Genomic DNA, 14,435 nt, shown 5'->3' on the forward strand with positions numbered 1-14,435 from the left:
TCGACTCCTCAGAGTGACCCTCCTGGCCCCACTTCTCTGTAAGAGTTGTGGCATGGTTACTGTCTCCGCCGCTCGCTGCGACACAGAAGTTGATAAAAATCTTCAATTTCTTCATCTTTGGCCTTAGTTTGGACCAAACTAAACAAAACAAATGTTTGGACTTAGGGATATGGTCATGAGAAAAGTGTGATATGTATAGTAGTAAAAAAGAATGAGAGAAAGAAATACCCATATAGGTGGAAATATAATTACATAGGATTTATAAGCAAAGAGAAAGGTATGAAAGGATAAACTCCAAACTGTATAACACTGATTACTCCAGTAGGGGAGGGTGATTGGAGCTGGGAAGGAGAGACGATTAACTTTATATACCTTTGTATGATTTAATTTGTTCCAAAGAACACATTATATTAAAGTTGCCATAATACCTTATATTGAGTGAAAGACATCAGTCTTAAAAGATTACATGCTGTATGATTCTACTTATATGACCTTCTACAAAAGGCAAAACTATAGTGCTGGAGAATAGATCAGTGGTTGCCAGGAAATTAGGGATACAAAGAGGGTAACATAAGCGAATTCCTTTGTGGTAATGAACCTGTTCTGTATCCTAATTGTGGTGGTGGTTATAGAAATCCATAAAAACAAAAAACCAAACACACTGCTGTCAAGTCAATTCTGATTCATAGTGACTGTCATGGATTGAATTATGTCCCCCAAAAAATGTGTGTGTCAATTTGGCTGGGCCATGATTCCTGGTATTGTGTGATTTTCTTGTATGTTGTAACTCCTGCATCTATGATGTTAATGAGGGAGGATGGGTGGCAGTTGTGTTAGTAAGGCAGGACTCAAATCTACAAGATTGGATGGTATCCTGAGGCAGTCTCTTGAGATATAAAAGAGATAAGTGAGCAGAGAGACAGGGGGACCTTATACCACCAAAAAGCAGTGCCAGGAGCAGAGCGTGTCCTTTGGACCCGGGGTCCCTGATCAGAGAAGCTCCTAGTCTGGGGGAACATTGATGAGAAGGCTGACGGAGAGAGAAAGCCTTTCCCTGGAGCTGACACACTGAATTTGGACTTTTAGCCTACTTTACTGTGAAAAAATAAATTTCTCTTTGTTAAAGCCATCCACTTGTGGTATTTCTGTTATAGTAGCACTAGATGACTAAGACAGCGACTCTGCAGACAGAATAGAACTGCCCCATAGGGTTTCCAAGGAGCTGGTGGATTCAAACTGTTGACCTTTTGATTAGCAGCTGTAGCTGTTAACTGCTGCACCACCAGGGCTCCCAGGAATGCATACATGTGCTAAAATTAACAGAACTGTATACCAAAAAGAGTCAGTTTTACTGTATGAAAATTTAAACGTAAGATTCAAATTGCCAAAAAGCTAAACAAAGTTTAAGAATTATGTTAATCAGTTTTTGAATATAGACAAAGTTTACAAAGAACCAGCTTTTGGTTTAGTTAATTTTCTGTGCATTTGTTTTTATTTTATTGATATCTGCTCTTGACTTTATTATTTCCTTGCGTCTGCTTTCCTTAGGTTTGATTTGTTGTTATTTCTAGTGTTACAAGTTGGAAGCTTAAATCATTGATTGGCAGTCTTTCTTCTTTTTTAATATAGATGTGTTTAAAGCTATGAATTTCCCTCTAAGTATTGCTTTAGCTGCATCCCACAAGTACTCCTATGTCATATCAATATTATCATTCAGTTCAAAATATTTTCTAATTTCTTTTTTTTTTCCTTTGACTCATGGGTTATTTACAGACTACAATTCATGCAATGATATGGGTGAATCTTGTAGACATAATGTTGAATGTAAGGAGCCATACTCAAAAACATAGACAGTATGATTCTATTAATATGATATACAAAAGCAGTCAAAATTATTCTATGCTCATAGTGGTGATGGTTGCACAACATGGTGAATATAATTAATGCCACTGAATTGTACACTTAAAGATAGTTAAATGGTAATTTTGTTGTTACATATATTTTACTATAATTTAAAAAAAACTATGCTGTTAGAAGTTAGGATAGAGGTGACCCTTGGGTGAGGGTCTGAAGGGCATCTGAGGGCAGGCTGGTAATATTCTGTTTGTTCATCTGGGTGCTGGTTGCATAGATGGGTTCAGTTTGCAAAAATTCATCAAGCTGTCCCCTTTTGTGTATTTTTGTATATGCATATTAGATTTCAACATGAATATTTTTTAAAACACAGAAAATAATGAGAGAAGGAAACTGACCAAAGAAAATTCTTCTCCCGCCACAGCCCCCAGATTTTGACTGGGATCTTGATGCTCAACCCCAGGTGGTAGGAAAGAAAAAACCACTCACCTCCGACACCTGTCTTCTGCCGAGCGATGTACGACTCGAAACTCAAGCGGAAGCGGTTCTCGCCCCCCAGGCGGCCCTGTGTGCCGTCGTCCACAAGGAAGAAGGCAGAGTAGTTGTAGTCAAGGGAACATTGGCCACTGTCCTCCTGGTCCCTGTCCTTGGGGTTGCTGCGCCACGGGTACCTTGCAGGGAAGGAGCCCTGAGGGACAGATGGTCAGACTACGGTGTCTTTCAATCAAGGAGTACAGGCACCAGTCACTCCTCCCCTGGCACCCGAGTCTTGACCCCCAGCCTTTCCTCCCTCAGACCTGAGAGTCCTGACCCCCGACCCTCCTTCCTCAGACCCAGGAGTCTGGGCCCCCAGCCACTCCTTCCTACCTCAGATCCTTGGTCCCACCTTGGAGTTGAGGAGGGCATCTCTGTTCCGGACCACGCCCCAGGGGGCCACGCCCATGGCTACCACCTTGCTGTCCCCAGTGCTGGCCGTCTGGTGGTCCCGCACTGCCACACCAACATGCCGGCCAATGCCCCTGTGCAGCCCGCCGGTAACAATCCAGGCCCCTACAGAGAGATGGAGAGTGTGGTGGTGAGAAGCAGAGACAGATAAAGATGAAGGGAGAGAAATAGACTACAACGAAGACAGATGCTGAGCCATGAGGGTGAGAGACAGCCTCCCAGAGGAGAGGGGGAGATGGCAGCCCCACAGGGCAGCCGGACAGCCCATGCACCCGGCCCCCAGTCACCTGTGCTTTGGGCAGCCCGCACCAGCCCGCGACGAAGCAGGTCCTGCAGCCAGGTCTGAAGGATGGGGGCCCCTGAGCCCCCCAGCACTGACACCACCAGGTTTGGAGGGGGGAAGCCCCATGTGTTTGTGACCAGATTATAGGCTGCCGCTGGATCCGTGCGGTCAGAGAGACGAAGGAACTGTGGACACACGGCGGGAGGAGACACGGGGAGAGAGAAACAGAGACCCAGAGAGAGAGGGGGACAGACACCCAGAGAGAGAAGGGGACAGAGACCCAGAGAGAGAGGGGGACAGAGACCCAGAGAAAGAGGTGGACAGAGACCCAGAGAGAGAGGGGGACAGAGACCAGAGAGACGGGGGAAGAGTCCCAGAGAGGGGGGAGACAGAGACCCAGAGTGAGGGGACAGAGACTCAGAGAGAGATGGGGATAGAGACCCAGAGAGAGGGGGACAGAGACCCAGAGAGAAAGGGACAGAGACTCAGAGACAGGGGACACAGACCCAGAGACAGAGGGACAGAGACCCAGAGAGAGGAGGACAGGGACCCAGGAAGCAACATAGATAGGGACAGGCAAGTTAAGGAGACACAGGGTTCAGCTGAGGCACCCCAGACCCAGCCCTGGGATCCCTGAAGCATATTAGCCCGCAGCCCCCCTTGACGACCTCGACCCTCCCAGACATGCAGCCTCACATTGCTGGCCTTGCGGCCCGAGCCCAGGAAATCCAGGTCCCCGTAGGCGTCAGTAGGCTTCTCGGTGGTGTGCACATCACTATCCCAAACAGTCACCACAGCTGCCCCGAATGCGTCCTCTACAGCCACTGACAGGTGTGCATTCCGGGGGCACCCACACTGGCACAGGGTCCCTCTGGGGGATGGGGAAGGGGGAGCATGAAGCCCAGGGGCATTACCCCCAACCTCAAGCATCCTGTAGAAGTGTCTAGATTTTGTAGAGGGGGCTGTCTACACTGACCCTGTTCTCCCAGAGACAGCCACACCCTATGCTGACCTTGGCATGACCCAGAGAGAGGAGGACAGAGAGCAGAGAGGGGGACAGTGGCCCAGATAGGGAGAAAGAGACTCAGAGAGAGGGGAGGACAGAGACCCAGAGAGGGAGACAGAGAACCAGAGAGAGAGGGGGACAGAGACCCAGAGAGAGAAGGACAGAAACCCAGAGAGAGGGACAGAGACTCACAGCGGGGGGACAGGAACCAGAGACTCACTTTGGGCAAGTGGCTACACCTGTTTGAGCCTAAATTTCCTCCTTAAATAAAGACAATAACACAGCCTACTTCACAGGTTTATGACGAGTCAATGAAATAACCACCCCCGTCCATCATTTTGTTGTACTGTGGTGGCTTATGTGTCTCTATGATGCCAGAACCTATGCCACTGGTATTTCAAATGGAGCTTCCAGAGTAAGACGGACTAGGAAGAAAGACTTGGCGATCTACTTCTGAAGATCAGTCAATGAAAACAGTATGAATCACAACAGAACACTGGCCAATATAGTGCTGGAAGATGAGCCTCCTAGGTTGGACGGCACTCAATATACAGTTACCACCACAATGGACTCGAGCATACCAACAATCATAAAGAAGGCTCAGGACCTGGCAACGTTTCATTCTGTCGTACATGCGGTTGCCATGAGTTGAAGCCGACTCAACAGAACTAACAACAATGAAATGAGCAATGTTTCCTGAAACGAGAACTGCATACCAGTTCCAGGCTGACAGCCAACTCTACATGATCTTCAGATAGCCTTAACTAACCTTGAATTACACAGTGAGAAAGTCATTCCTTTTTCAGGTCTCCTGATTACGTCAAGGAGAGACCCTCAGCCGAGTTCTAGAATATCTGTAATGCGTCTCCCTTTCTACTCTTCCTTTTGAACAGAGCAAAGCGGGCTTTGGGCTCAGAAAAATAGGCTAGGTAGTAAATACCTTTATTTGATTTTCATCGTATTTGTCTTTAGTGATTTGTTTCTTTATCTTTGTGGTGAACGGAATAAATTTTCCATTCACGGTAAGCATATAACACTATTTTTTCCCTACATAACTGTACAAGTGTCCCTTGATATCTAAATATGGTTGGTATCTGAGTTTCAAAGAACAAGTAATGAGGGTTTGGGGCATGAGAGGTTCATTGGAAAATTTCATCTAAATCTCTTTGGTCCCTCAAACTTACTGATCTGACAGAAACTGGAGGAACACCAGAAACTAGCCCCCGGACACTCTGCTAACCAAGAACTGAAACCATTCCTGAAGCCCACTTTTCAGACAAAGATTAGACAGGCCTATAAAATAAAAAATAATAGCTGTGATCTTGTGGAAGCAGATCACCAGGCCCTTCTGCTGCAGCACCACTGGGTGGATTCAAACCACCAGCCTTTCATTTAGCAGCCCTACATGTTAACCATTTGCAGCACCCAGGGACTCCCCATCTCCAGCTGGTACTTCTAAAATCCTAGATCCCCAGATCTTTCCCTGCATTTCAGGCTCGAGTCTTCACACGCACTGGATCCTCCCAAGTCCCTCATATACATGATGTTCCACACTGTGGTCAGCAGCAATTCCCAAGCCTGCTCCTTCTCTTGGGTTCCCCATCTCGGGGGGGGACCCACTGTCTCCCCAGTCACTAGACCTCATGTCCAGGATTCATCCTTGCCCCCTCCCCTCTCACTCCCCACATCCATCAGTCCCTGTCATGAATTGAATTGTATCCCCCCCAAAATATGTGTCAACTCAGCTAGGCCATGATTCTTAGTACTGTGTTTAATTGTCCTCCATTTTTGTGGTATTGTGTAATTATGTGTTGTAAATCCTAAACCTCTATGTGTTAATGAGGCAAGATTAGTGTAGGGTATGTCTGAGTCAAGTCACAGCCTTACACAAGTCACACCCTTACTCAAGTCATGCCCTTGCTTGAGTCACATCTTTTATCTTACAAGAGATAAAAGGAGAGAGAGACAAGCTGGGAGGAGAGGGACCTCACTACCACCAAGAAAGAAGAGCCAGGAGCGGAGCACATCCTTTGGACCCAGGGTCCCTGCACTGAGAACCTCCTAGACCCAGGGAAAGCCTGATGCCAAGATACATGGAGATCTCCAAGGAACACCAGGCCTACAGATGCTGAAAGGAGATAAGGATCTTCCCGCAGAGCCAACAGAGAGAGAGACTTCCCCTAGAGCTGGCACCCTGAATTCGGACTTCTGGCCTCCTAAAATTTCAGAATAAATTTCTGTTTGTTAAAGCCATCCACTTGTGGTATTTCGGTTATAGCACCATTGGATAACTAAGTCCCCAAGTCCCATCCTCCTGCCCCCTGAATCTCTGCCTTGTTCCCTGCTCTCTATCCCCACAGTCCTGGCCTGGCTCAGGCGTCTTCCCCTCCTACCTGGATCCTGGCCCCGGCCAAACTCCTATTCATCCTCACACAGCCCCAGAGGGTCCTCCCACACCCAGAGATGACCTGCGCCATCTATGACTCCCCAGCACCCCGAGACCAGGTCCAAGCTCCTCAGGGAGGTGTTCAAGGCCCTGCATGGGTGGCCCCACCCTCCCCTGCAGCCTCTTCTCTCAGCAATGCTCCTTGCACCCTGAACTTTGTTCCTCTTTTAAACCACATCACATTGCCATTCAGGGGGGACTTTGCACATGCTGCTCCCTGGAATCACTTTCCACGATTCTTTCTACACCTCACCTTCAGCTGCCAAATGCCAGGTCATCCTTCAAATGTCACCTCGCTGTCCTGTCTTCCAGAAACCACTAGTGATACCTGTGTCCCTTCCTGTCTTAGCCAGATGCCTCCTCTCAGCTCCCGCAGGGCCCACTGGTACCTCCACTGCAGCTTCCGTGTCCTTGTCTTACAGTCACCCTCTCTCTTGACACATCTGCCTCCTCAGAACAGCGGTTCCCAAGCTTCTCTGACCATACCTCCCCTGTCAGTAAAAAGTGTTAGAGCGCTCACCGCCAATAGAAGGAGCCCTGGTGGTTCAATGGTTAAATGCTTGGCTGCTAACCAAAAGGTTGATGGTTCAAACCCACCCTGCGGCTCCGAGAAAGAAAGATCTGGTGCTCTGCTTCCATAAAGATTACAGCCTAGGAAACCCAATGGGGCAGTTCTACTTTGTCACATGGGGTCACTATGAGTCGGAATCAACTCTGTGGTCCTCAACAACAACACCCCCAATAAATGGATGCTTATTTATACATAATTTGCAAGCCAAACTGCACTAGGAGTTCCTGGGTGGTGCAAACAGTTAGGCACTTGGCTGCTAGCCAAAAAGTTAGAGGTTCCAGTCCACCCAGGTGCCCTGAAAGAAAGACCTGGCAGTCTACTTCTGAAAAATCAGTCATCAAAAACCCTATGGAACAGTTCTACTTTGACACATATGGGGCTGCCATAGTAAGAATTGACTCGAAACTGGTTTGGCTTTTTGGTTTACTGCACTAATAGAATATGTTCATGATAAAATACACACTAAGTTAGGAATAGGAGTCCTTGGTTAAGCACTCAACTACTAGCCAAAAGGTTGGCAGTTCGAACCCACTCAAAGGCACTACGGAAGACAGGCCTGGCGATCACCTTCTGAAGGGTCACACACCCTTGAAAACTGTGGAGCAGTTCTACTCTGCAAACGTGAAGTCGCCATGAGGCAGAGCTGACTAGACAGAAACTAACAAGAAGAAGAAGTTAGGAAGGTTGACATTTTCCACACCCCAGAGACTGTCTTGAGAACAACCAGAAAGCCAGAGCCCACTTTAGAGACCATCAGCAAAGACGGAGGGTTCCCTACAGTGTCCTTGGCCCCAGCAAGCACCTGCACATGTTAATAATTGCTGCAGCTATTTCCTGGCACTTACTATGCGTCCATCACTGTTCTGGAAACTCTACATGCATTAGCTGGTTTAATTTTCACAATAACCCCAGGATGTAGGGCCTATTTTTATGCCCAGACAACAGATGAGGCCCAGAGACGTGAAGTGATTTGCCAAAGCCACAGAGCACGTGGGTTCAAACCCGGGCAGGGCCTGCACTCCTGAAAATTATGCCCTCCTCCCTTGGAGTGCGAATGAAAGTTTCTTGAATGAATGAAACAGAGGCAGACAAAAGAGAAAGACACAAAGAGACAGAGACAGTCAGAAGAGACACAGGGAAGAACAAAAACAGTGGAGCCCTGGGCTTTTACACGGACCCTGAGCAGGCGAATTAAGGAATTGGGGGTGTCTACAGCCCTGATGGTGCTGGTTAAGCGCCGTTGGTTAAGCGCTGGGCTGCTAACAGAAAGTTTGGCAGTTGGAACCCACCAGCCGCTCCGCGGGAAAAAGACCCGGCAATCTGCTTCCTTAAAGATTACAGCCTGGGAAACCCTAAGGGGCAGTTGTACTCTGTCCTATAGGGGCGTTACCAGTCGGTATCTACTTGGGGGTAAAGGGTTAGTAGCCCCAAGCCCTGGGGACCGGGGGCGGGGGGAGGGAAGCGCCTGCAGGGAACGCCTTTAGGAATGTCGGCAGTGACTGGAATGGGGGAGGGGCGGAGCCGGAAGTGGGCGGGGCCAGAGGGCGGGAGACACTCCCGGGTCGATCTGGGGCGAACTCCTCACCCCGGATCTGTGAGGTCAATGATGAACGCAGTGCAGGTCTTCTTCTTGAAGATCTTGGGGATCCAGCTCTGGGGATGGGAATAGCGGAAGGAGGAGGGGGACCCAGTTCAGTCCTCATGGGATAAGGGGTCACCCACCTCGCACCCTACCCCAGGATCCCAGCGACCTACTCCCCAGACCCAGGAGGCTCGGCCCCCAGGGCTCTCCTACTCTTTCCCAGGGACCCAGGAATCCGGGGGCCCCCTGTTCCCTCCTCCGTCAGACCCAGAATAGGGGTCTCCAGCGCCCTCCTCTCCTGGGAAGCAAGAGGCCGGCCCCCCAGCTCCCTGCTCCATCAGACCCGGGGGTCCCGCCGCAGTACCTGCTCCTTCTCCGGAACCACCATGCTGCTGCAGCTGCCGCAACTGAACAGCCCACCCGGCTCCCCACTTTCCTTCTACCAACCCTCTTTGCAGACCCGCCCGGGGCAAACCGGATCCGCCACTTTCCAGCCCAGCCTTGGACTGGGTGAGGTCTAGGGGGCGGGGAGGCTGAGACACGTAGAACAGGAGGCGGGGAAAGGGCCAGGACCGAGACTGCAATACAAAGACGAGAAAGAGGGAGACAGAGATCCAGAGAGAAGGACAGACACCCAGGAGAGGGGGCAGAGACCTGGGGGGGGCGGGTACAGAAACCCAGAGATAGGGGGTCAGAGACCCAGGGGCGGTGGGGGTGGGGTGGGGCAGAAACCCAGAGAAAGGGGGACAGAGACACAGAGAGGGAAAGACAGAGACCTAGAGCGAGGGGGACAGAGATACATAGAGAGAGGAGGACAGAGACCCAGAGAGAGTGGGACAGAGACCCAGAGAGAGGGGAACAGTAATGGGGGAGAGTCACACTGACCCAGAGAGGGGGGAAGACAAAGACTTGGGTAGGGGGCAGAGACTCAGAGTGACAGGGTGACAGAATCCTGGAGGAGTTGGGACAGAACAGAGACCACAAGAGAGAGGGTGACAGAAACCAAGAGAGTGAGAAGACAGAGACCCATAGAAGGGTGGCGCCCCAAAGAGAGAGGGCAATAGTGACGGCTGAGGAGGGGAGATTCTGATACTCAGAGAAAGGCAGGGCCACATGTCACCCTGCCTGCTCACTGACAGGGACAGCTGCCGCTCTGTAACCTGAGCCCCCGCCCCCTGCTATATTTATAGCCCGGGCCTGGCTGGTTCCCCTGCCCTCAGATCTGAGTTCCAGCGAGAGGAGGTCACGAGGATGTATGTTGGGGGCAGATCTCCTTTTCACCCCCTGCAGGGTTCTCCATATTGCACCTACTCTCTCACCAAAGCATCCCATTCCAGCTGGAAACACCCCATAACCCAGTCCTCAACCCTTCCTTTGCAGGTTCCCATCAGATATGTCCCTCCTGCCCTCCGAGGTGCCCCAGGCTCCCCTACCTTGGCCAGCTACAAGTCTAGCCTTCATCTTTCCAGCTGCTAAACATGAGCTTACTGGCAGCCCAAAGTCAAATCCCTTGGCTCCCCTCCCCTGGCCAAGGAGAAATCCCTCCACCGGCCCACCCACCCCCAGCTGGGAGGAAGAGGAGCAGGAGGGAGGTGTAGAAGGGGACTAACCCAGAATAACTCAGGGCTGAGAGTAAATTTAGCCACAGAGAGGGGAGGGGAGAGACCCTATTGGCTGGGGAGTGAGGAGGGAGGGCTAGGAGGGGGGTCAGGGAGCTCCGGAGACCTCAGTGGGGTGTCCAGAGCTGGGCAGAGAGGGCCAGAGGAAGGCAGAGACAGAGAGAGACAGAACCAACGGGAGACACAGAAAGAGAGACAGACCCTAAAGGGGAGAAGGACCCCAACATTCATCTAACAGCCACAGGGGTGGCTGGAGTTGGTGCTTGGAGAGCCTCTCCTGCCCTTCCGTCCCCATGGGCCACCGTGGGTCATGGTTGCACACTTTCCTCTTCTGGGTGGCCGTGGCCAGTCTGCTCCTGCCCCCAGCCATGACCCAGCAGCTGAGAGGGGCCGGGCTGGGCCCCAGCAACTGGAACAACAACGCACAAGTCAGCAGGCCCTTGGAGGACGTGTCAGCCGAGGCTGGCCACCACGCCCACAGGCATGGAGGCCATCGAGATGAGAATGAGGACATTTCCACAGAGAATGAGCATCATTTCCACAGCCACAGAAGCCACAGAGATGAGTACGAAGATGTCTCCAGTGAATATGGGCACCGAGTCCACGGCCACAGGTACCAAGGCCATGAGGTTGGGGATGAGAACATATCGGATGAAGACATCTTCACAGAGCATGTTCAGCAGGTCCATGGGTACAGAGGTCATGGGAATGAAGACATGGATCATTCTGCTGAGCATGGGTACCACGCTCCCCGCCACAGCAGCCATAGCCATCAAGATGAGGATGAAGATGAGGTTGCCTTCAGTGAACACCACCCTCATATCCTCAGGCATGTCCATCATGGAAAAGAAGAAGAGGATGATGAAGATGATGATGATAATGATGAGTATGGGCACCAGGCCCACAGGCACCAAGGCCACAGGAATGAAGAGAAAGTGGATGTCTCAGATGAACACCGCCACCATGACCCCAGCCATGGGCATCAAGGCCACAGAGGAGAAGATGATGATATCTCCATTGAGAATGAGCACCAGGTCCATGGGCACCAAAGCCAAGGCAATGAAGATGATGAGGATAACTCAGATGAACACCACCATCATGTTGTCAGCCACAAGCACCAAGACCACAGAGAAGAAAATGATGATGAAGATGAGGATGATGAGGATGTCTTCACTGAGCATGGGCACCAGGCCCACAGGCTCCGAGGTCATAGGAATGAAGACGATGAAGATGTCTCATATGAACACCACCACCATGTTGCCAGCCACAAGCACCGAGGCCATGAAGAAGAAGAAGATGATGATGATGATGATGATAATGATGATGAGTATGGACATCAGGCCCATAGGCTCCAAGGTCACAGGAACAAAGACGATGAGAATGTGTCAGATGAGCATCACCACTATGTTGCCAGCCACAAGCACCGAGGCCACGGAGACAAGGAAGATGAGGATGTGTCCACTGAACACTGGCACCAGGTTCTAAGACATGCCTACCCTGGCCTTGGAGAAGAGGAGGAAGAGGAAGAAGAGACGGAGGCGATCACAGTTAAGTTCAGCCACCATGTTCCAAGCCACCAACCCCAAGGCCACAAGAGTGATGAGGAGGAAGAATTAGCTGATGAGTATAAAAAAGCAGTCCCTGGCCATCACCCCCACAGAGTCCCCAGAGAGAAAGAAGAAGACATCTCTGCCGAGCTTGGCCATCAGGCTCCCAGCCACAGACAACAAGGCCACAGAGATCAAGGGACTGGCCATGGTCACAGAGGGTCTGTCAAAGAGGAGCTTAACTACCAGCTCCCAGAACACACAGGGGTCAAGGATAGAAGTCATTTAAGGAAGGGAGATTCTGAGGAGGAAGAGGAAGAGGACAAGGAAGAAGACCACAGTTCCCATAAAGATGATGAAGGTTCAGAGCAAGAAAAGGAAGGTGCCCGCCATGGCAGCCTGGACAAGGAGGATGAGGAGGACGAGGAGGAAGGCCATGGCCTCAGCCTGAGCAAGGAGGAGGAAGAGGAAGAAAGGAGGGAAGAGAAAGCTGAGGTTTGGGCCCCACTGAGCCAAGACCACCAGGAAGAGGAAGAAGAGGAGGAAGAGGGGCTGGAGGAAGATGAGCTTCCCTTCACCATCATTCCCAACCCACTGGCCAGTAGGGAGGTGGCTGGAGGTGCTTCCAGTGAAGAGGAGAGTGATGAAGACACAGGTAAGTGGCCTGACCAGGTAGGGGTGAGGAAGAGCTGGGTCAACCTGGGTCACCACTGCCCTCCTGTCCCCACAGGTCCACAAGATGTCCAGGAATACAGGAACTACCAGCCAGGGTCCCTGTGTGGCTACTGCTCCTTCTGCAAGGTATATTCCCGGCCCAGATCAACCACCAAGCTGTCCCTAGAATTTGTTCCAGGGGCCCTGGGGTGTCATGGGACGACTCTGAGCAAGGGAGGGCACGATCACTTGTGGATGAAGGAACACACTTCTGGGGCCACATGGGAGACAGACTGGAGGCCAGCAGTCTGGGGTGATGGTCCAGGTACAGCTGGGGCTGTGAGGACTTAGCGGAGGGTTCTTGGCAAAGACAGCCAGGGGCAGGAGGAACAGACTGGGGATCGACAGGCTGAGAGACGAAGAGGAGGGAAGAGGGAGACCAGCATCCACAGGTTCTGCCCAGTGATTGGGGGATGTGGGGTCATCCCTAGGTAGGGAATCCGGAGGAGGAACGGGCTTGGGGGGATGACTGTGAGCTCAGTGTCGGAGGTAATGAGGGTGAGGGGGTCTGAGGAACTGTCCAGTGGGCAGGGGTGGGCTGGTGGCTGTCGCCACATGGGGTTAGGGTTTCTGTCTAACCAGGATCTTCCTGTCCCAGCGATGCACTGAATGTGAGAACTGTCACTGCGACGAGGAGAACATGCGCGAGCACTGTGACCAGTGCCAGGTGAGACCACCCACTCAAGGCTCCACCCAGGCCTCAGGGTGGCCCCAGTCCTAGATCATGAACTCTGACCCCAAACTGACCTAAACTCTTGCTCTTGATGCCAGCTTGACTCCACACCCAATCCTGAGCATGAGTCAGATTTTGACCTCGACCCCCACTACGTCCTGACTCCGTTCCTGACCACGCCCTAAAAACAAAAAAAAGCCCGTTGCTATCCAGTCGATTACGACTCATAGCGACCCTATGACAGAGTAGAACTGCCCCATAGGGTTTCCAAGGAGCACTTGGTGGATTGAACTGCCGACCTTTTGGTTAGCAGCCGTAGCTCTTAACCACTATCGCTCACTATTTCTCCCCATTCCCCCAGCACTGCCAGTTCTGCTACCTCTGCCCTCTGGTCTGCGAAACTGTCTGCACTCCAGGTGAGCGTGGGCGGGGCCCAGGAGAAACCCAAGCTCTGGTGGGGGCGGGGCTAGGTGGGAAGGCGTGGCCAAGACTGTGCGCCTGTGGGTGGGGCGGGGGTGAGCCCGGAGGGGTGGGGCCTGGACGGAAGGAACGGTGGGCGGGACTTGCTACCACCAAGGTGAAAGGAATGGGTGGAGGGCTGAAGAGCCGAGCCAAAGCTAGTAGAATTCGAAGGGACGGGGCTACTGGAGAACAGGACCGCCCAGAGCAAGGAGAAAGGGGCGGGGGCTTTAAAGGAGTCCCAGTGGGATTTTAGCCTGGGGGACGAATTAGAAAAAAGGTACAGAGCAAGTCCTAAGCCCAGACCTAGTGAAAAGTGACCCCCTGATTTCGCCCGTGGAGTACCCCGAAAGCCTCTTCACTCTCTTGTCTCCCGCAGGAAGCTACGTCGACTACTTCTCCTCGTCCTTGTACCAGTAAGTGTGTGAAGGGGGGAAGTTTAAGGGCCTTTTTCACAGGGGACTGAGTCTGAACGTCCGGAAATGCTCTGTCCTGCTATGCGTTAGCGGACGCCCTAGGACTGTTATTTCCCCGTCCTTGAAATGGGTGGGTTAACGGTCTCTAAGCGTCCTAGGGTTAGCTTTGGACACTTTCGGCTTATCTAAGCTCTGTGTCCTCCGTCTAGAGCCCTGACCAACATGCTGGAAACTCCGGAACCCTGACCCTGGCGTAGACGTACCTCCCCGGCCCAACAAACCCTTTCCAAGGCCATATTTATTTCTCTGAATAAACGTGC

General features: G+C 51.5%; 2 protein-coding genes across 2 annotated transcripts in view; one reads left to right on the plus strand and one right to left on the minus strand.

The window, feature by feature from the left end:
• Window positions 1–9,075, minus strand: part of TRPM4 (transient receptor potential cation channel subfamily M member 4) — a 43,133-nt gene extending 34,058 nt beyond the window's left edge. The window contains exons 1-6 of the mRNA XM_004381824.1: window positions 9,052–9,075; window positions 8,691–8,758; window positions 3,779–3,953; window positions 3,087–3,267; window positions 2,741–2,904; window positions 2,344–2,542 (exon numbers count right to left, since the gene is read on the minus strand). Of these exons, the coding sequence (XP_004381881.1) occupies window positions 2,344–2,542; window positions 2,741–2,904; window positions 3,087–3,267; window positions 3,779–3,953; window positions 8,691–8,758; window positions 9,052–9,075 (811 nt within the window). The remainder of the gene's footprint in view (window positions 1–2,343; window positions 2,543–2,740; window positions 2,905–3,086; window positions 3,268–3,778; window positions 3,954–8,690; window positions 8,759–9,051) is intronic.
• A 1,524-nt stretch (window positions 9,076–10,599) lies between these two features.
• HRC (histidine rich calcium binding protein) lies at window positions 10,600–14,429 on the plus strand. The gene is made up of 7 exons (XM_004381662.2): window positions 10,600–11,316; window positions 11,434–12,508; window positions 12,584–12,654; window positions 13,166–13,234; window positions 13,602–13,656; window positions 14,079–14,115; window positions 14,325–14,429. The coding sequence occupies exons 1-7, from the start codon at window positions 10,600–10,602 to the stop codon at window positions 14,359–14,361; spliced, it is 2,061 nt and encodes a 686-aa protein (XP_004381719.1). The 3' UTR covers window positions 14,362–14,429.
• The last annotated feature ends 6 nt before the right edge of the window (window positions 14,430–14,435 follow it).

This window comes from Trichechus manatus, unplaced genomic scaffold, assembly GCF_000243295.1.
Source record: "Trichechus manatus latirostris isolate Lorelei unplaced genomic scaffold, TriManLat1.0 scaffold00087, whole genome shotgun sequence".
NCBI classification, from domain to species: domain Eukaryota; kingdom Metazoa; phylum Chordata; class Mammalia; order Sirenia; family Trichechidae; genus Trichechus; species Trichechus manatus.

Bases quoted from the DNA above. Each gene is read 5' to 3' on its own strand.
- HRC (XM_004381662.2), top strand. From the start codon at position 10,600: ATGGGCCACCGTGGGTCATGGTTGCACACTTTCCTCTTCTGGGTGGCC. The intron at 11,317-11,433 runs ATCTCCATTGAG...CACCAAGACCAC, and splicing joins ACAGAGGAGAAGATGATGAT to AGAGAAGAAAATGATGATGA. The intron at 12,655-13,165 runs GTATATTCCCGG...TTCCTGTCCCAG, and splicing joins GCTACTGCTCCTTCTGCAAG to CGATGCACTGAATGTGAGAA.